Consider the following 22,367-nt stretch of genomic DNA (forward strand, 5'->3'; position numbering starts at 1 on the left):
ATTTTATGCTGCTCTTAATTGTTAACTGTCCAGAGCGTTTGAGAATGGGCTGCATGCAAATAAAATAAAGAAATGAATCTATTCCATAAGTCAAGGGTGTATTCCGGGGAGGAACTTTTGACACTGAATTGGGACTCTTACTGAGATAGGAGAGTTATTAAATATATGTGGAGTACAGTGCTCAGATTAATTGTAAATTAATGTACTGTAAGATTAAATTAAAATCTAATTCCATATACTTTTGCCCTATGCTCATCCGTTTCTTTGCTCTGATCCTGCCAGAGTTCGAAGTACAGCCTTATCCTGCTGCTCAAAGGCAATCCTAGGCCCCAAAAGATTTGGGCATTCCTGTCAGAAGGGTTAAGTGAGGAAAAATAAATGTATGCAAGGGCACAGTAAAGTCTCTGAGTTCTGCCTTGCCTCATAGGGTATGTTACTGTAACTAAATAAAGTAATTGCCTGAGTTTGTACAGTACACTAACTCATTAGCTGCATGTTTATCCATGATAACTCAGCCTCACACCTGTTATATGAACCCAGCCCTTTTTGGTTAGATGGATTTTGATCATACCACAGTATCCCTTCCATTCCCCAAGGATTTAGTTCAAATATTAACCTCTGTGTTCTCCTTTTTTTTTTGTTTTCTAGATCTTAGATAAGCTGCTGGACAGGGAAAGCCAGACACACAAGCCTCAAACTCTGAGTTCATTTTACTCATCTAGCAAGCCTACAGTACCTAATCAGAAATCTCCCTCCAAGCATGCTACCCAATCAACTGCACCCATTCAGCATCTCCCAGGAACATCTGTTGCACAGCAAACAGGCGTACCACCTGCAGTCCAGAGCAATCCTTCTGAACCCTTTTTGGAAAAGAGCACACAAGGTATGAATAGCTGTTTCACAGGACTCTAACTCCCCCCTTCTGATGACCAGAAGGTATAGGAAATAAAAAGCCAATTTTCTTCTTGACATAAAGGCTTCAGTCTTATAGTTATCTGAAAGTTTTTGGCTAAAAGTTTGTCTGCCATCATTGTACAATAATTCCAAAATGAAGTTCTGCTTTTCTAATTTTTAGGGAACCTTTTCCAGTTGCAGTATTCATTAACTACTTGTATTTTTTCCCATGTGAGAATAGGAATACAGAATCAGCCTATGAATATCTATCCCTGCCTTTTAACTGTCAGTATTTCTGTAGGAAAGGAACTGAGTCTTGGTATCATATTAATACAGATCCTTGTTTGCAAACGCTCTTTCCTCTTACTGCCCTTCTAAGTGACTGCTTTGTGCTTCTCCAGAGAACCCTCAGAGATCCCCTTGTGACCCACCTGTTGAGTCTAGTGTCTTAAAGCAAGAAGGGAAAGTTCCTAGCCGAATAGCTCTTGGAAGTAGAGGTGGCTACAACGGAAGATGCTGGGGTTCACCAGTCAGACAAAAAAAGAAGCACACAGGTAACTTGGGGGTAGACTTCACATCTTTGCTTCCGGTGAGGACCTATGGCGGGTTAGATGTCCCTGCAAGCAGGGACAGCACCGTGGTGAAGATCGGCAGCTGGGCAGAGAGTTATGGCTGACACCTGGTTACATTTTTATGAATGATGAAAAATGCTTTGTTCATTCATTATGAATTGGAATCTGGAAAACTCGTATGAACTGTTAATAATATCCTAATCTACTATTGCTTCCAGGTGGATTTATTGAAGTTCAAAATTAATTAGTTAGCTTATGTTCTTGTGAGCTGGGGCTGTCTCCCCTCTCTCACCAGTTATAATGATGCTAAAGATGTCCATTAAGAGAAAATATGATGTGATATGTAGTGAGTTATACAACTGCATGTTTTAATGAGACCATATAAGATCAGTCGTGTTGGTTGAAGGCTTGTAAGTAGCTAGCTGAAGCTTGAATTTCTATCTATTTGCAACTTTGCAATTATTACAGTTGTAAACCAAATAATGATGTGAATTATTTTTCTCCAAATTAAGGAGATAGAAGGGACCCAAAAGTATGGTCCTGCCAACCTAGCAGTCCTGCCAACCTAGCAGTTCGAAAACATGCCAATGTGAGTAGATTAATAGGTACCACTTTGGTGGGCAGGTAACGGCGTTCCGTGTAGTCATGCCGGCCACATGACCACGGAAGTGTCTATGGACAAATGCCGGCTCTTCGGCTTTGAAACAGAGATGAGCACCGCCCCCTAGAGTCGGACACGACTAGACTTAATGTCAAGGGAAACCTTTACCTTTACCTTTACCTTAAACCAAATAATGATGTGAATTACTTTTCTCCAAATTAAGGAGATAGAAGGGACCCAAAAGTATAGATCAGTAAGCATAAAACTCATAACAATCTGCAGCATATACTGAATCCTGTATGAACCTCTGGTTACCTTCCAATCAAAAACAGCTAACAATCCTTGAGGTGTCTGAATTAACAAGGGGTTAATAATTTTTGCTGCATAAAGAAGTCAGAATGTGGTAAGAAATGGGATGAGCATGTTATAAGGTTTTATAGGATTGTGAAAATTGGGGTAGATAGATCTATGTTAGTACAATTTGGTGTAGTCTGTGTTGACTTTAATTTCTTTTGGTGCTATCAAAATATGTGTCATAATTTTATTTATAAATTTATTTTGGAATGTTTACAACTGCCACAGCCCTGAGGAATCCTGAGCAGGTAAACCAAAGAGAAACAAGAATGAAACTAAATATAAACAATTGAAATAATATCAAAAGGCATCAGTAAACATATAAGTTCCTCCTAAACTCATCTAAGGGCTTAACACGGATTGCATCAAAACCACTTCGGCTTGCTTTTGAGATGCCACCAGGCTTTGACCTTCTGTCCCTTTGGGGAAAAGTATCCTATAAAATAGAGGTGCCCCTTCTCAGGTCTGTTCTGGGCTACACCCCGTGTAGTTTGCAAGGAGGGAAGACCTTCCACAGGTTTTCTCTTGATGACCAGATTGCAGGGTCAGGTTTCGTTCTGGCAAAGCATCGCCTGATACATTCTGGTGCTGTGTCAAAGAGCTTTGAAGATAATAACCTGGACTTTGAATCAGACCTATAAGCCCTACTGATAACCAGTGGGGAGACCTCAAAGTAGGTGCTATTCTGGCCTTTTGGGATTATCCCATTAGAAGTCTAACTTTTTGGGGCTTTGTACCATCTCTTTCTCCAAATGTAGCCCCAAATAGAGTGCATTTCAGTCCAGCTGAGAAGTGGTCAGGGCATGAGTTACTGCCAATCTGGATCACCCAGATGTCCATTAATGACTAGTAACTCTGTCTTGATAGGAAGCTAAGCTTTTTTTTTTTTAATAAGAATTTTATTAAGTTTAAAGCAAAGATAAAAACTACAAAACAAAAAAAAAACACGAAAAGAAAAAAACTAGTTAGAAACCCAAGAAAAAGAATTTTAAAGATTACATAAAGAAGTGACTTCCGACTTTCAACAACAATATACAGCAATTTCCATAATCAATTCCTTAATCTATATCAAACCAAGATCACATTATTTTTATAACTCATCCCATTAGCACACATGAAAACCACTAAATACAGTTGCTCCTTCCCCTTATATATGTATATACATATATGAAATATATAAATCTCTAAACCAGCTTCCCTCCCCCAAAACATTTATTTAATTATTTCCTTCCTGGCACTATTCTATATATTTCTGTCCACTATAATAAAAATCAAATTATAAAAACATATAAATTATCTACTTTTATAATTAAAAATACTACAACAATCTTAACCCTATTAAACCTAAAACCAAGCGATTAATATTATACCTTATAGATACCTTATAAATCTTAAAAATCAAAAGACCTTAAAAGGAAACCAATAAATCTTAATCTAATTCATTAAAAAGAAATGAAATCATAAAAACCTCAATGTCAATCCAATTAAGCATTCTTAAATTTGTACCCCACTTCGAAATATACCAAAACATTTACATATCTCCATTTCACACACAAGGCATTTTTCATACAGAAATCAAACAGCCCAACTTGCCCCCCATCACCACCAGAATGTAATTTTCGTCTGGCATTTCAGCAAAGACTTCAGTCTCACTGTCAGTAGAAACATCTCTATCTTTAGTAGAATCTTCATCTTCTTCCAAAATGTCCTCAGCCAGATGACACATTTTAAAGCAGATATTTGATAGGAAACTAAGCTTTGAGGCATCTCTGCAATTTGGGCTGGGGGGACCTTGCTCGTATAGCCTACTGTTAGATATTTCCTATTTTACTATTGAAACTGGTACTGAAAGTGACCATTTACCCTTGGTTATAGTTTTAAAATGTAACTTACCGAACCCTGATCGTATACCGCTTTATGACAGTCATGAGTCAGATAATATTCTTAAAAGAATTAGATGATCTGCATCTTCAGAAAAGGATTTTCATACTTTATTTGGATCTGAATCAATGACCAGATTGCGATTGGATTTAACCAACTCAGCCTCGGTTGAAGAAGCTCTCTCTATTTACTCCCAATTAATTAGTAAATGTAGTTTAAAAGCTAAACCTGTAGAGGTAGCTGTCTCAAAATCTACCACTTGGTTCGATCAGGAATGTCATAGCGGAAAAAAGAAATTGAGATGCAAGTTTAAAGAACTATGTCAATTCGGGGACTCTAGTAAATATAATGAATTTTTAAAACATGAGAAAAGCTTCCAAGATCTTATAACCAGGAAAAAGAAATTATTCTTTCAGTGTAAATGGGACCAATTGTATAGGGCTATAAAATTTAATGACAGCAAATCTATTTGGAAACTTACTTCGAGCAACTCTATTGATAACCCTTCTTTTGCCGCTCCTGCTATTACACCTCAGCAATAGGTGGCGCATTTTTCAATAATGTATGATGCCCCTGTAGCCTCCTATAACGAGGATAATGACTCCATTTTCTTAGAACTGCCATAGTGGCCTCCTGTGAGTACAGATGAAATTGCCAAATTAATTGTTGATTTAAAAATGGGAAAATTGCCCGGTCCGGACGGGCTTCCAGTCGAACTATTTAAAAAACATGTTAATTGGTGGGCCCAGCTGTTGGCTTCTTTATTCATGCTTATTGATCACTATGGTAAAATGCCAAATACTTGGCTCAACTCAATAATAATCCCAATTTACAAGAAAGGAGGGTTTGATCAGCCCAGTAATTTTCGTCCAATCAGTCTCTTATCTATCTTGGGCAAGCTTTATGCTAAACATCTTGAATGCTGTGTGCTAGATTGGATGTATACAAATGATGTAATTGGTCCCGAACAGATAGGCTTCTGTAAAGGAAATTCTGCGATTGATCATTCCCTTACATTGAATTTCCTAGTAGAAAAATGTCTGAATTTGGGAAGGAAAAAGCTCTTTGTAGTATTTATAGATCTCAAAAGTGCATCTGATTTAATTCCGAGGAATGTCCTATGGACCAAACTGAAGAACCAAGGAATCGACTCGAGGTGGTTGTTTCTATTACAGAAACTTCACACGGATACCTCTTGTCAAGTTAATGATCAAGGGTCATCTAACAGAGATAATACCCACTCAGAAGGGGGTTAAGCAGGGCTGTGTTCTTGCCCCTCATCTTTTCAACCTTTTTCTGAACAATTTGGCTCACTCCCTTAGCTCAATTAATGGTCACCCCCCCCCCCCCCGTCTTGGCAGTCTTCCCACCCCACTGTTACTTTATGCCGACGATACTACAGTCCTTTCTTATTTGAGAGTGGGCTTACAAAGATACTTGGAGGCATTTTATAATTGTCATCGTAACTCACCATTAACTTCTCTAAATCAAAGGTAAAAATATTTGCCAAAAGATGGTGTTCGCTGAGATGGTTTATGGGTAGTACAGAAATTGAACAAGTTAAAACTTTTAAATATCTTGGCATTACATTTAGTTATAATCTTTCTTGGGTAACTCATCGTAATAAGATAATTCATTTGGCCATCTGTTTGGCTGCCCAGATGAAACAATTTTGTTTTACAAGAGGTAATTATTTATCATTAATATTGTCTTTGGTAAAATCTGCCCTTCAGGAATATGTCATTTTTTAAAGGAAAATAACAAAGAAGTAGCTATTACCTCCAGTCTTTTTGTGAGCAGGAACTTTTGCCTGTCTGTTGCTGGAAATAATGTTTAGGATTTGGCAAATAATTGGCTGAAATTAGTAAGGTGGGTCTTGTTTTTGAGCAAGTAGGAATTAACACAGCTCAAATGTTGTATATTTCCTTATGTCAAATTGGGAGAGAATTCTTGATAAGCATTAATGTTCGTTCCTCAGTAACTGGTCGTGTGCTGCCCAGAGTCACCTTGTGTGAGATGGGCAGCCATATAAATGTGAGCAATAAAACAAACAAACTTGTATAATACTGTTGCAAAACAGACTAGTATTATCTCCCGTAATGCCTCCTAGTGTGATAAAATTTAAATTGGCGCCCCCAGAATCTCTCAGACAAACGGTGTCAGTTTTCTAGCTTCTCACTGAAACTTACTGCAGACTCTTCTAGGTATTGAAGACGAGATGATCCTCCACGCTGTAGTGCTCTTATATTGTATGCTCTTTGCTTACCTGTTCTCCTTGCCTTGCAGGAATGGCAAGCATTGACAGCAGTGCCCCAGAAACCACCTCTGACAGTTCTCCAACCCTCAGTCGGCGCCCCCTACGAGGGGGCTGGGCAACCACCTCCTGGGGCCGGGGGCAGGACAGCGACAGCATCAGCAGTTCTTCCAGTGACTCCTTGGGGTCATCTTCTTCCAGTGGAAGCAGAAGAGCCAGTGGAGGTGCCCGTGCAAAGACTGTGGAGGTTGGAAGGTGGGTGCTGCTGCTCCTCTTCCAGAATTGCGCGTTCACGATATAAAAGTTTTCTGGCTCTGACCTGTGTTTAGCCCAGGAAGGAGTCTCTAAAGCAGGGAGAGACACAGGCAGAAATTGGGGCTTTACTGTCTTTTGGAGATATCAGAAGAATATTTTATCTGGGTTGGATTTCCATTTGTCTAATGGCTATCGTGTTCCTTTTTCTTCAGATACAAGGGCAGGCGGCCAGAGAGCCATGCCCCCCACGTCCCCAATCAGCCCTCAGAGGCAGCCGCCCACTTCTATTTTGAGTTGGCGAAAACCGTTCTCATTAAGGCAGGTGGAAACAGTAGCACTTCCATTTTCACCCACCCATCTTCGAGCGGTGGCCACCAAGGACCTCATCGTAACCTTCACCTCTGCGCCTTTGAGATTGGACTCTATGCACTGGGACTGCACAACTTCGTCTCGCCTAACTGGCTCTCTCGGACTTACTCCTCTCATGTCTCTTGGATCACAGGTGCCCTTCTTATTTTTAAGCATCCATAATTGAAACCCCTCCTGTGTGGCTTCCTTCTATAACCAGGGGTGCTGTGGAAGTCATTTCCGTAGTTTCCTAGCACAGTTTGTACAACACAGGAAGGGCTGCAGAGTGGGAAAGTTTTGAGTAACAACTATTTTTTAATTTTTTTATCCTTTAAATTTTTTTTTTATCCTTTAAATTTTTTTTATCCTTTTGCTTGAGGCTACACTATGCAATAGAAAAAGCATTCATTAAAGTTGTTGTTACTCCATTTATGTAGGAGGAAGAAAATGTCATGAGGAATGATCAGAGGTTTCCCCCTGGTTACCTGCCAGTTTTGAAAGCCTTTGAAACAAGCGAGAAACGTCCATGTTCCTCATGTTCCAGGGAACACACAACAGTTTTTCTGTTGTCCTCTCTTGACCACTAAGAGATTATACTTATTTTTCTCAATAAAGGTTCAGGATTCTTTGCTTCTTAATACCCACAGGAAAGGGTTAGTTAATTAATTTATCTATTATTCAAGAATTATTTACAGGTATAGTGTACCTATTAGTGTGAGTGACAGCAGAGAGTGAACTTGCACAGGATCACCATATAAGCATGTGAGAAGCATACACTTCTATAAAGACAAATAGTTATTTTTACATCATAGCTTTGAGTTGCTTATTCTGCTCACCCCAAACCCTGTTGAATTTCAATTCAAAATCTGGTTTTTGTCAGCATTTAGAAAAAGTCTTGTATAGTAAAATAAAAATAGCTTTCAATTAGTGTGCCCTTTTGAGCATTCACAGCTTGTAAAGCTTTAGCTATTAGTAAACAAGACATATGGACTAGAACAGCGTTCCTAACCTTTTTTCACCCATGGTCCCCTTCCGACCTTGTTTCTCTCCTGTGGCCCCCTGTCCAGTTCCCATTACCAGATACAGGACAGTAACTGGTGTGCACTTTTTTGCCATCAACAAGGCAGTATTTACAATATAACACACTTTGCTTTTCTGAGACCCTCTCGGCATGTGCTGTGCCCCCACAATTAAATGTTTTTCACCAGTGGGGTCCTTAAAATATCCTAGGGCCAGCAGGAGGCAGTATGGCCCCCAGTTGAGAATTGCTGGTCTAGAAGATGTTTAGACGTTAGTATATTTTCACGTTCTGATCCCAACATGAATTGCAGTTTGCTTTTGACAAAGCTCAGGCAGCCAACAAATTTGAGGAAGACGCTGCTTCTAGAAAAGGAGCTTTTTCTGCCTTCTTTGAAATTGCTAGATTGACTTCCTGCCCTGTAGCAAGAGGCAGGAGTTCCTATATCAAGTAAGAATAAATACAGTGGCCAAGCTTTTCCCTGGGAAAAGGTGCCTGAATTGGCAGGAATGAGCCCAGCATCCTTTCCTCTTTAGCACATGGCCAAATGCCATAGCTGAACGCTAGTTAGACATACAGGCAGCCTGGACAGAGTTGAGCCACTTCTGGTTCAAAAAATGCCTTCTAGGTAGCATGATCAGACCAAAAGGCCAAGACTTCTTTAGGAGGAAAAGCCTGTAAGTCTGGTTCACACCTTCCCAGGCACCAGAGAAAGGGAAAATTGCTCTTCAGTTTGTTCACTCTCTCCTCCTAACTTTAGTGTGTTAAGTCTGTTGGAGACTTAACACTTGCTTTATCAACTTCCTTGCAGAATATTATGGTCTTCATTCAATGATTGACTTGTATTTCAACACTACCGTCTTGGAGTTCTTTGGTGCCTGCATAAAAGGGAGAGAGAACATGTGGGCCTGATCTGCTCTAAGCCAGTTGACAGACTAACTTATGTTAGTAGAAGTGGGCAGTGTAGTTACAAGTCTTAGATGGGAATGGTCAAGGAAATACACAACCAGCCGCTTCATGTAGAGGATCAGATGCAGAATTTATTCAGGTGCAAGAAACATCTCCATGCATTTGGAGTCAAGAGACACTGAATTTTAGCAATAGAAACAAGGAGATTTCCAGTGTCTGTAAAAAGGAAGCATGTCGTGACAGCTGGGAAGTGGGCCATAGGTTGCCTATTTCTGGCTGCTGTACTATTCAGTCTTATATTATCCCAAATGCTTTTCTTCATAGTGACGTAATAGTTTCATCACTAGAAAGAATTAGAAGTCCTTGAGATTCCTTAATAGGCAAACTTCATAGCTGACATGACTTTCTTTTCCCCTTTTCTCTGGCTTCTAGGGCAAGCCATGGAGATTGGCAGCGCAGCCTTGAATATCTTGGTGGAATGCTGGGATGGACATCTAACCCCCCCAGAAGTGGCATCGTTGGCTGACAGAGCTTCAAGAGCCAGGGATTCCAATATGGTGCGATCAGCTGCTGAGTTGGCATTGAGCTGTTTGCCACATGCACATGCCTTGAACCCAAATGAGATCCAGAGAGCCTTGGTCCAGTGCAAAGAGCAGGTCAGCAGTTCTTTTTTTTTAAATAAGAATTTTATTAGATTTAAGACAAAGATAAAAACTACAAAAAAGCAAAAAACTACAAAAAGAAAAAAGAAAACTAAAAAGTGTGAAAACATAAGAGAAACAATTTTTTTTAGAAGTTACATGAAGAGGTGACTTCTGACTTTTAACAGCAAAGATATATAACTATCTTCCATAATCAATCCCTTACTCTATATTAAACCAAAATCACATTATTTCTATAAATCATTCCATTAGCACAATATAAAAATCACTAAATAGAATTGCTCCTTCCCCTTATTTTAAAAGAATGAAATACACACACACACACACACACACACACACACACTTAGATACATACACACACATCCCTCCTAATCAACTTCTCCAACATTTATTTAATTATTTCCTTCCTATTACTATTCTATACATTTCTGTCTAATATAATAAAGTTCAAACTAAAAAACATATAAATTACCTGCCATTATAATTAATAATACAGTTATAATAATCTTAATCATATTAAGCCTAAAACCAAGCCTTTATTAGTATACCTTATGAATCTTAATCCAAAATCGTTAAAGATGAATGAAGTCAAACAAGCCCTACAAGCAATCCAGATAAATATTCTTAAACCGTTACCCCACTTCAAAGTAAACCAGATCATTTAAATATCCCCACAATACACACAGAGCTTTTTTTATAAAGAAATCAAACAGCCCAACTGCCCCCCTTAAAAACTGTCTTCTCATCAGAAAACCCCCTATACATAATAACCCCTTCTTTTCCATAACATTCCATCAGAAAATCAATTTCATTTATGGCTTGCAACTCGATCTGTCCCTTTAATTTCTTCAACTTGACTATCTGATCTTCATCTAGCATTGCAGCAGAAGCCCCGATCTCACTATTACAAGAAGCATTTCTATCATTGTTAACCTCTTCAATTTCTTCCATGACATCCCCAACCAGATGACACATTTTAGACCTCATATTTTCCACAATGCCCTGAAGCCTTGCATAAAAACTTGACACGAATCAAAAAGAATCTGTTTAAAGTCTCGATGGAAATCTGAGAAAGTCTGGTTGAAACCCTCCATGTCTCACGCAGTAGATTATGGAGCCCCCTAGGTACTTAACCAGGGAAAGTGGGAGATAATAGAAAAATTCCGAAACGTGTTTACGTAAGTAAAATATGATAACAGGCGTTTCCCTGGTAAAGTAGCAACAGAAAGTTCAAAAGTAGCTAGAAGTTCAAAACAGCAGATTCAACGTGTAGGAAAATGCTAAAATCTTCAAATTTAGTACAAAAATAATACCAGGGAGATGATTACATACTCTTAACCTTCCCTAATATTTGGATGGGTACACATACTTAAAAGAAAAATGAATTGGGTGATTTAGAAATGGGGTGGCCAGTCTTAGTGCCCCTTTCAGGCTACAGCGCGGCTTGGAAATGATGACACCCCAGCCTCCTGGCTGCTCTTACTAGTCGATCGCAAATGCCGTTTGCGATTTTCTGGCTGCAAGCAGCCTTCCTAAAAACAGATGGGGTGATTCTGAGTGTTTTCCTTTCTCTGGAAAAATGCTCCTGGGCTTCAGGAAAAACCTGCCTGAGCCCGAAAAATTGCCACGTTGTCAGTTCTGCTCACGGAGCCCAAGAGCACAGCTGTTCAGACTGCCGTGTTCCCACCGGAAGCCAACTGGTGAGCAATTCTGAAGGCTTTGATCTCCCCAGCAACTAGCTAATAGAGGCATCGGCCTACCTTCTCCACAGCATTGTGGAATAGGGCTGAAACCTGGGCTACTGTCCTTCTTGAATCAACACCTTTGTTGTTTAGAGCTGATCCTTCCATGGTTCTCAGTTCCTTGTAGCTGCATCTCTTGAGAGTGAAGTTATGACCCCATTCAGTAACTTCAGTGTTATGGCAGTTGTAGACAAAGATCCTTCCTCCAAATACTTGGATGTTGTTTTATAGTTCTATAAGCTGAATGAAAACAAATAAGAAACTAGCAAGTTAGCCAAATAAATAAAAAGACTAAAGAGAATAAACACTGATTTTGTGTTAAAATTCTTTCAAAGCTTCTTGTGTAAAAGTAAGTTGTCCTAAATCCTATAGATCCTGAGGCTTTGCAGGTTAGCTTCGTTTGTGTGTATATTTTCCAGAAATGGAATATAAACATTTTGGAGTCATGAATAGATTAACCATTTCCACATCTATGTCTGTAATAATTTCATGCAGATAGCAAAACGGAGCATTCAGCAGAACATTCAGAAGCACTAAAAATCCCTCTTTCAGATTTTCAAATTAAACATTATTTTTAATTTGTAGGGATTATTTACTGTTGGTTCATTTTTGTTCAGTCAGAAGAGGAGGTAGCTGTTCCCTTTGTAATTCAGCAGCATGAAAACCTCCTGTGTGTCATTTCCATGCTGAGTCCCTGACTGTTTTGTACTGCTAGTTTTGCTGTCTTGTAGCCCTTAGTTGTATTTCATTCTAATTGTTAATGCTAAATGGTTATTTCTGAAGGCTGCTATAAAATTCCTCAAATCAGTGTAGCTTTTGCATTTGCAGGATAATCTAATGTTGGAGAAGGCTTGCTTGGCTGTAGAAGAGGCAGCCAAAGGTGGCGGAGTTTATCCTGAAGTTCTGTTTGAAGTTGCTCACCAATGGTACTGGTTGTATGAACAAACGGTTGGGGGAACTCTTGCACAGAGGGAAGGCGCAACAGGCTGCAGTGCAAACGGAGCCCGGGCATCATGCGAAGCAGTCCGTGGACTAGCAGACACCAGAGTGACGTCAGAATCTGCCACAGTGACGGTGGCTGCTGCGGTGACAGCGGCGGCAACAGTAGTGCCTGTGATCTCAGTGGGGTCAACAATATACCAGCAGCATACTGTGGCAGGGCCGGTAATGGCACACGCGCACACCCAGGGCCTGCACCCCTACACGACACTCCAGACCCACATTCCTTGCAATCCTCAATACATTGGTCATCCTCTTCAGCACATGCCACGGCCAGCAGTCTTCCCAGTGCCTGGTTCTGCGTACCCACAGGTACGTTATTTTTAACCATCTAGGATAACAGTCCCATCCCTGCTTTGACAGTGGGGCATCTACTCTGCAGTGGAGCTGACAGGGATTAGGTGATGGCTGGGCAGAAATAGCATTTTATAATTCTCTTTCAAATTTGCAAGCAGGGATGTTGGGAGGACAGTTTTATTCTTTTGTTCAAAGGAAGAAAAATTCTCCAGCAGTCTCTCATGGACTGTTAGCAACTTAGCAGACCTTAGCAACTGGACTGCTGAAAAAGTCCCATGGGAGGAGCTTCCTTTGGATGTCTTTGAGGTAATCAGAGGCTAGGAATCCTGAAAGGTTAGAGAGGCTACTGTACAGTCCTGTATGTGCCCTTCGGCCAACCCAGAACTAAGCTTCATTGGATCCTGTGTTTGGATGGATCGCCCAGCTTGGTCTACCAATTGGTATCAGATCCTGTTTTCTTTTAATTGAGATTATAATGTACAGGTGTAACCCATTAATACTATAACATGTTTTTTGTTCACAAGTACTAGGATTTAGCTAGTGGCTTTGTCATACCTAACCAGGTGGTTATTGTCCTTTCTCAGTGTTAACAAAAAGTCTTACATTTCTGAAATTACAGCTTTTGGTGGAGAAACAGTTGATAAACTATGGTATAAAATTTTTATTTGGTATTTTTGTGCCACTTTGAAAATATGCTCAGTATATTTCTTCTGCAGCGATGGACTATTTTCACATGTAACACAGGTTGGGCAAATGTTTCCTCTTACTCTTCCTTTAAAAATATTTTACTTTGGACATCTCCCCTTTCAGAACTCAAACAATATTCAGGAGATAAAATTGGGGGTATGCAAAGGGCTGGTGGGAAGCATCTGCCAAAAAATGGTGTTGCCTCTGTGACAAAGCAGGCAACTCTATCCTGTCTCTCTGTAGGGTGTCCACCCAGCGTTCATTGGTGCACAGTACCCGTACTCGGTAACTACTCCATCTTTGGCAGCAACAGCAGTGTCATTCCCGGGAGTCCCTGTCCCTTCCATGACGCAAATTGCTATGCACCCATACCATGCTGAGACAGGGCTGTCGCTGTCTTCCAATGTAGCAAGTGAGTATTCCTATACAGAACTTTTTCTAATTGATTGTTGCAGTATTACAACGCTGCAGTTGTAGTCGCAGGAATGGATATTTAAAACTGAATGCTAGAAGTTTCCACACTAATGAGAATGTTCTTTAAATAATAATGGTAAACCTTGACTATGTTGATACCTTTTTCTTGGTGGTTTAGTTACAACTGTAAATAAATTCAGTCAGATTTTTTCACAGGTGTCCTTATTGTTTGGGGTCCTGTATTTAGTTTTTTGAGTATTGTCATAATTACAGAATGGCTTCCATTGGCAATGTGGCTAATCACAAACTTTATAATTTGCAACTGGTCCATTTTACATTAGGTGCAGATCATTCAGCATCCTTTAATTAAGTGTAAGGTGAGGAAGGAGAGGGAATAAGGGTTGTATCCGCCCCGTGGTGCTTAGGGGTGGGGGGAAGAGAGAAAATGGAAGCGGGATGAGCCATGTGAGCACTTAGGCAAAGTATTGCGCTTCCATTGCAAATGAGGAGGGGAGAACAAGAAGCCGGAAGCAGTTGTTGGAACTGGATGTTGCCTAAGCCCCAAGAGATACTTCCCCCTTCTGTAGTGCCTTGCCTGGTCCCAGTGTTTTCCCTTTGGCATTGAACAGTCCTTGGATTCTGGAGGTCAGCTCCCAGGCGGTAATTGTTTAGAGACCACTGCTGTCAGGAGTATGGATGGTGAGAAGGAGGAGCAGTTTTATTTAACTGCTATAGTAGACAGAAAATACTACCAAACTGAAGGAACGTGGGAAAACCCAGACAGATAAACCCTAAAGGCAGGTCTGTTCTGGGTTTCTTTGAATGACAGTTCAAAGTCTCTAAACTACGCATGCGTCCCCACCCCCCCGGATAGGGGCCTACCAAACTTCTCCGGTAAGCTGCCCTGGGATCTCAGGACTACTGGCGGAGCTGCTGCTGCTGCTGGCACCGGCTGTGGGATAATCGGAGCTGGTTGTTGTAACTGTTGAAGCATAGCCGCTTGTAATGAGTTAACCTGGAGATCTACTTGCTGCTGGTGTTGCAAAGCTGCTGCCAGTTGTTGTATGGCTTGTCTTAGCTCCTGGTTTTCTGAAGACATTCTGCCAAAAAATTCTTTCCTCCCTCTTTTGATGGGAGTATGAGTTTGGTAGGATTGATGTCCTGGCTTAAGCAAAGACCACGCCAAGACGAGGAGAAAGTCTCTAGTGTTTTATTTAACTGCTATAGTAGACAGAAAATCCTACCAAACTGAAGGAGCGTGGGAAAACCTGGACAGATAACCCAGAACAGACCCGGGTTTGGGGGGTTTCTTTGAATGACAGCTCAAAGTCTCTAAACTACGCATGTGTTTTCTCCCCTGGATAGGGGCCTCCTCCTGCTCACCATCCGTACTCATGACAACTGCACTGAGACACCAAAGGTGTGAAGTGCAAAAAGAAAGAAAAAGGACATCATGCCTTACTCAAACCCCCAACTAGGCCCTGTTCACAAGACGCAGTGCAGAGTCAGAGGACAATAGTCTCTCACTTGATGTGAGGGGACTTTGGGACCCATACTGTATTTACACCACTGCCCAAGGTCTACTTTCCCACTCCATTTGCAGTAAGGTTTAAGAGATGTTCTAGACATTTGATCTGTTTATGTCAATTTCAGTTAATCCATTTCAGAGATGGAGATTCAAGTTATGTCCCCATCATATTACAGTACTGATTCAACAGCAGGAACAGAACCAATTCCCACAGCAGTTATGATCACCCTGGTCCCAGGGACCTTGGACCTCATAGCAACCTTTTTGTGATGGCGCCTTATTTCTGTCTCAGACTCCCAAATATACTCAGAAGTCCAAAAAAGTGATCTGTCCTGATTTAATGCCGAGTACCCAATATGGATTTTGTAGGCTTAGCTGCTTCAGCAAAGGATCGTTACCTTGTTGTGGTGCTGGAGCTTGAGCACCTCAATGATGCCATGAGCTAAACCATGAAGGGCCACCTAAGATGGGAAGGTCATGACAGAGACGTCAGACTAAATACAATCCCTGGGGAAGGTAATGGCAACCCACCCCAGTATTGTTGCCGTGAAAACTAGATGGATCAGTACAACCAGAGATATGTCAGTATACCATCGGAAGATGAGACTCCCAGGTTGGAAGATGGTCAAAATGCTACTGGGGAGGAACAGGATGAGTTCAACTAGCCCCAGACGTGATGACGCAGCTAGCTCAAAGCCGAAAGGACGGCTAGCGGCCGACGATGCTGGTGGTAAACGGCGAATCCGATGTTCTAAGGATCAAACACACCATTGGAACCTGGAATGTAAGATCTATGAGCCAGGGCAAATTGGATGTGGTTATTGGTGAGATGTCAAGATTAAAGATAGACATTTTGGGCGTCAGTGGACTGGAATGGACTGGAATGGGCCACTTCACATCAAATGACCACCAGATCTACTACTGTGGGCAAGAGGACCACAGAAGAAATGGAGTAGCCTTCATAATTAATAGTCAAGTGGCTAAAGCAGTGCTTGGATACAATCCAAAAAATGACAGAATGATCTCAATTCGAATTCAGGGCAAGCCATCTAACATCACAGTGATCCAAATATACGCCCCAACCACAGATGCTGAAGAAGCTGAAGTAGAGCAGTTCTATGAGGATCTGCAGCACCTACTGGACAACACGCCTAAAAGAGACGTTATTTTCATCACAGGAGACTGGAATGCTAAGGTGGGCAGTCAAAAGACACCTGGAATTACAGGTAAGCATGGCCTGGGTGAACAAAACGAAGCAGGACATAGGCTAATAGAATTTTGCCAAGACAACTCACTCTGCATAACAAACACTCTCTTCCAATAACCTAAGAGACAGCTTTATACATGGACTTCCCCAGATGGACAACATCGAAATCAGATTGACTACATCCTTTGCAGCCAAAGGTGGCGGACATCTGTACAGTCGGTAAAAACAAGACCCGGAGCTGACTGTAGTTCAGATCACGAACTTCTTCTTGCACAATTTCGGATCAGACTAAAGAGATTAGGGAAGACCCACAGATCAGCTAGATATGAGCTCACTAATATTCCTAAGGAATATGCAATGGAGGTGAAGAATAGGTTTAAGGGACTGGACTTAGTAGATAGGGTCCCGGAAGAACTCTGGACAGAAGTTCGCAACATTGTTCAGGAGGTGGCAACAAAATACATCCCAAAGAAAGAGAAAACTAAGAAGGCAAAATGGCTGTCTGCTGAGACACTAGAAGTAGCCCAAGAAAGAAGGAAAGCAAAAGGCAACAGTGATAGGGGGAGATATGCCCAATTAAATGCAAAATTCCAGAGGTTAGCCAGAAGAGACAAGGAATTATTTTTAAACAAGCAATGCGTGGAAGTGGAAGAAGACAATAGAATAGGAAGGACAAGAGACCTCTTCCAGAAAATTAGAAGCATTGGAGGTAAATTCCAGGCCAAAATGGGTATGATCAAAAACAAAGATGGCAAGGACCTAACAGAAGAAGAAGAGATCAAGAAAAGGTGGCAAAAATATAGGGAAGACCTGTATAGGAAGAATAACAATATCGGGGATAGCTTTGACGGTGTGGTCAGTGAGCTAGAGCCAGACATCCTGAAGAGTGAGGTTGAATGGGCCTTAAGAAGCATTGCTAATAACAAGGCAGCAGGAGAGGACGGCATCTCAGCTGAACTGTTCAAAATCTTGCAAGATGGTGTTGTCAAGGTAATGCATGCTATATGCCAGCAAATTTGGAAAACACAAGAATGGCCATCAGATTGGAAAAAATCAACTTATATCTGCATACCAAAAAAAGGGAACACTAAAGAATGTTCAAACTATCGAACAGTGGCACTCATTTCACATGCCAGTAAGGTAATGCTCAAGATCCTGCAAGGTAGACTTCAGCAATTCATGGAGCGAGAATTGCCAGATGTACAAGCTGGGTTTAGAAAAGGCAGAGGACCTAGGGACCAAATTGCCAATACCTGCTGGATAATGGACAAAGCCAGGGAGTTTCAGAAAAACGTCTATTTCTGTTTTATTGACTATTCTAAAGCCTTTGACTGTGTGGACCATAACAAATTGTGGCAAGTTCTTAGCGGTATGGGGATACCAAGTCATCTTGTCTGCCTCCTCAGGAATCTGTATAATGACCAAGTAGCAACAGTAAGAACAGACCACGGAACAACGGACTGGTTTAAGATTGGGAAAGGAGTATGGCAGGGCTGTATATTCTCACCCTACCTATTCAACTTGTACGCAGAACACATCATGCGACATGCTGGGCTTGAGGAATCCAAGACTGGAGTTCAAATCGCTGGAAGAAACGTTAATCTCAGATATGCAGATGATACCACTTTGATGGCTGAAAGCGAAGAGGAACTAAGGAGCCTTATGATGAAGGTGAAAGAAGGAAGTGCAAAAGCTGGTTTGCAGCTAAAACTCAAAAAAACCAAGATTATGGCAACCAGCTTGATTGATAACTGGCAAATAGAGGGAGAAAATGTAGAAGCAGTGAAAGACTTTGTATTTCTAGGTGCAAAGATTACTGCAGATGCTGACTGCAGTCAGGAAATCAGAAGACATTTAATCCTTGGGAGAAGAGCAATGACAAATCTTGATAAAATAGTTAAGAGCAGAGACATCACACTGACAACAAAGGTCCGCATAGTTAAAGCAATGGTGTTCCCAGTAGTAACATATGGCTGTGAGAGCTGGACCATAAGGAAGGCTGAGAGAAGGAAGATTGATGCTTTGGAACTGTGGTGTAGGAGGAAAATTCTGAGAGTGCCTTGGACTGCAAGAAGATCAAACCAGTCCATACTCCAGGAAATAAAGCCAGACTGCTCCCTTGAGGGAATGATATTAAAGGCAAAACTGAAATACTTTGGCCACATAATGAGAAGACAGGACACCTTGGAGAAGATGATGATGCTAGGGGGAGTGGAAGGCAAAACGAAGAGGGGCCAACCAAGGGCAAGGTGGATAGATGATATTTTAGAGGTGACGGACTCGTCCCTGGGGGAGCTGGGGGTGTTGACGACAGACAGGAAGCTCTGGTGTGGGCTGGTCCATTAAGTCAAGAAGAGTCGGAAGCGACTGAATGAATAAACAACAACAAGGCTTAGCTGAATTGCCCATTTCAGCTGGAATCTCTGGTTTGTGAAACCTTGAGACAAGAATGTCTGTTGCCACTCTGTTTTCCTTTAAAGAGCTCTTATTTCTGTTATAACTTTTGTCTGCTAGGCAACACACACATACACACACACACACAGTATATACTGGTTTTAATGTCAACTCATAGATGTGGACAGAAGTATTTTAAAAGGCTAATGATTCTATATCTTCACTGATTGGGAAACAGAAAATAAGCTTTGCAAGCCACTTTCTAAACCTGTTTTCATATTAATGAGATTTTTTCAATGTGTCTGTCACTCCCCAGTGAAGGGGAAATTGTTGGTGCCAGGAAAAGAAAAATACGGAGAACAATAATCATTTGATACACAATGCTTCATGATAATCTTGGGATCAGAAGAAAATAGTTTAACCTCTACCAAATCAAAGCTGTATCTTTTTTCCTTCTCAATTCCATCTCCTTTCCATAATTAAACTATTGTGCTCCCATCCAAGGTAGGGGCCTCTAGGTGACAATTATTTAATTTCTGCTAATTTAATTATTTCCCTTTCTGCTGCTTAGGCATCCTACTATAAGAATGATGATAATCAGCAACTTGCCATTTTCTAAGTTTTCTGGAGTCTACTGAATTTTTTTTTTAGAATTAATTTCTAGAAATCTAATACAAAACCTTCTTGATACGATCTAATTTTCCTTTTTACATACCATGTTCTTTCACATTTTTGCTACCTCAGCCATAGAATGACAGTTGCTTCATTTGTGGACTTTCAGCATCTTCAGTCTTTGCCTTTTTAAAGTTGGGATAATGCTGTCAAGCTACAGACTTTCCACCCTCACAATTGTTTCATACCTGTCCAGCTTTCAGTGTATAATTGGAGGCTTGCAGAAGAACAAGTTAGAATAGAAACCTTTCACCGGAAGCAAATCTAAAGAATTTTAAAATTTACCCTTATTGGTAGAATAGTGTATTGTAGATGTGGGAGCAGCCATACTAAGGCTGGTAAGCAGCCAAATAAATTTTTATGAAAACCTGAATGCCCAAATACAGATCACAGACATTAGCTATCTGAATTGCCTGTTATACTTAGCAGCACTGAGAAGTTACGAAATTGTTACATTTATTTACCGCCCAGAGTCATACATGAGATGGGTGGTAAATAAATATGACAAACAAACAAACAAATAAAATGCTTAAAATAATATGTTATTAAAATGAAATGCTGAGATGCACCTTAATTAGATTCCTAATAAAACTACTTTTCATTAACCATTATTAAGTTTACTAATAATTGAATTCCGTGAGTTCACGTCTTCATCTGTGTTGCCAGGTTGTCCTTATTTTTTGATGTTGCAAGGATATGTTATGAGATAGGGTATCTGGAACACTAAATGAGAACTGTGAGTTAATTAGCCTCTCTCCCTCATAAATTTCTGTAAAATTAAGTATGCATTAATGGACATTGTGCCTTGAGGATTTAACAATTATTAAACAGTATGATGTGTTAGCTATCAAGAATACTTGAAACTTTTTAGAAGTACTCATGTAGAGAGGGGAAGTTTAATATTCTCCCCAGTACAGAGCTGGAACATGGACTATTTTGATGTATTTTTTGCCTTCCACCAATAGTGCACAAAAGGTGAAGGTACATATGTTAGGAAACATCTGAAAAACCATGGAAATGGTTTTAGAATTACCAGGCATATGCTGTTAAAAACTATCTTGTTATTCTCTGCTACTACGTTTCCACCAGAGTTATTAATATTAATCCCTGACATATAGTCAGACAGAATGTAATTGAAGTTCTGTAGCTAATCTCTTTGATTTCCGCCCTTTATACTGGTGTTTGTTCTCTCCAGTAGGAAGTGTCCATGCAGGGTCTACTTTCCCAGCAATTCAAGGGACTTCCTTGACGAGCTTGTCTTCTCAGCCCAGTTCCCTTGTTACAGGGGGCTTTCCTTCCGAGGATGAACAACACAGCCAACCAGTCAGTCCTCAAGGATTGCACTACCTTCATTCTGCCTACCGAGTTGGTAAGGACAACGAACGGTGACTTTCAGTGCTTTCGGCAGGCATTCAGAACAAGAGTGAGTCACATCTATTAATGGCTGCCTGGAAAGGCTTGCTAATTCTGCCATTTATAGATGAGATTTTAGATTCCCTAGTCTAGGCTGATGTGCAGATTACAGGGGATGAATAATTATGGAGAATGAAAAGGGACGTGGGATCACATTATAGTTGCAGGAAATTGTATTTGTTAACAATATGTTCATTGATCCTTCCAACTTTGGGGACCAGAGAGTCAGTCTTAAGATGGAGACCGTAGGCCAAATGCATCAGCTAGTGATCAGGGTATTCACGCTGGATTCAGGACAGAAAAAATGCATCTTCCCCAATTCTGAAAGCACAAGAACCAAAACCATGACTGTCTTGGTTCAGTGCTATGGAAACTTGGCATTTCTCAGTATTCCTGAGCAATGATGAATATGGCCAATCTGAATTTCACTCCTTGTTGGAATGGTAATGTGATCAAACTAGCATGGACAATTGCAATGTGCTCTACATGGGGCTGCCCTTGATAACCACTTGGAAATGCAACTTGACTAGAATGCAGCAGCAGAGGCAATTATGGGGTGTATCTTACCAGGCCCATGTAATACCTTTGCTCCATGAGGGCCAGTTGCCTTCCAGGGGCAATTCAGGGGCTGGTTGTTACTTGTACAAAGCCATGGCACAGGATGAGGTTGTTTAAAGAACGGTCAGGCCCCCGTGGGTCCACATGCTCCCAGAGTCCACATGCTCCCGTCTGTTAAGGGGTGTCACCTGATGGGATCCAGGAGGGCTTCTCTGTTGTGGGATCTGTCCTCTAGACACACCTGGCCGTGTCCAAAAGAGCTCTGAGAACTTGGCTCTCTCCCAGGCCTTGGATTAGGGTGGGCGGCAGGTCTTGTTTTTTGATTGCCTGTTGGTTGTTTTTCTTCTGGTGTTTGCATATTTTTTGTTTCATGTGTATTGTACAGTTGTCCTCACTGTACGCGGCCATAGGTTTGGGCAGCCTTATAAATTTCTAAAGTAGGTAACTAAATATTGTGTGATGTGGGAAGAAGGTTCCCTTGGGAATCTTTTTAATTACCAATACTAAGGGCAGAAAGAGACTGACCCTCATGCCAAACTTTGTTACTCTTTCCATTCTGAAATCTTAAGCTGTCCTGAGGCTCCTTTTTTAAAAGAAACAAACCAAAGATAGAATCTACTTTGGGAGGTTGAGCTTAGGAGAGTGAAAGATGTACCTATCTAGCATCTTCCCCACATGCCTCTTCTTGGCTCCAGATTGTCACACAGG

General features: G+C 40.9%; 1 protein-coding gene across 5 annotated transcripts in view; it reads left to right on the forward strand.

Moving 5' to 3' along the window:
• The window catches only part of ZSWIM8 (zinc finger SWIM-type containing 8), a 746,829-nt gene that overhangs the window by 51,443 nt on the left and 673,019 nt on the right, over positions 1-22,367 (forward strand). For 4 of the 5 annotated variants that reach the window (XM_063307636.1, XM_063307635.1, XM_063307637.1 and 1 more), the window contains 8 exons: positions 649-883; positions 1,296-1,448; positions 6,589-6,811; positions 7,024-7,313; positions 9,519-9,742; positions 12,319-12,801; positions 13,717-13,885; positions 20,884-21,057. In XM_063307636.1, coding sequence (XP_063163706.1) covers positions 649-883; positions 1,296-1,448; positions 6,589-6,811; positions 7,024-7,313; positions 9,519-9,742; positions 12,319-12,801; positions 13,717-13,885; positions 20,884-21,057 — 1,951 coding nt within the window. The remainder of the gene's footprint in view (positions 1-648; positions 884-1,295; positions 1,449-6,588; positions 6,812-7,023; positions 7,314-9,518; positions 9,743-12,318; positions 12,802-13,716; positions 13,886-20,883; positions 21,058-22,367) is intronic. The other variant, XM_063307638.1, reaches the window with a different exon arrangement.

The sequence above is a fragment of the Candoia aspera genome, chromosome 6 (genome assembly GCF_035149785.1).
Source record: "Candoia aspera isolate rCanAsp1 chromosome 6, rCanAsp1.hap2, whole genome shotgun sequence".
In the NCBI taxonomy this organism is placed as follows: Eukaryota; Metazoa; Chordata; class Lepidosauria; order Squamata; family Boidae; genus Candoia; species Candoia aspera.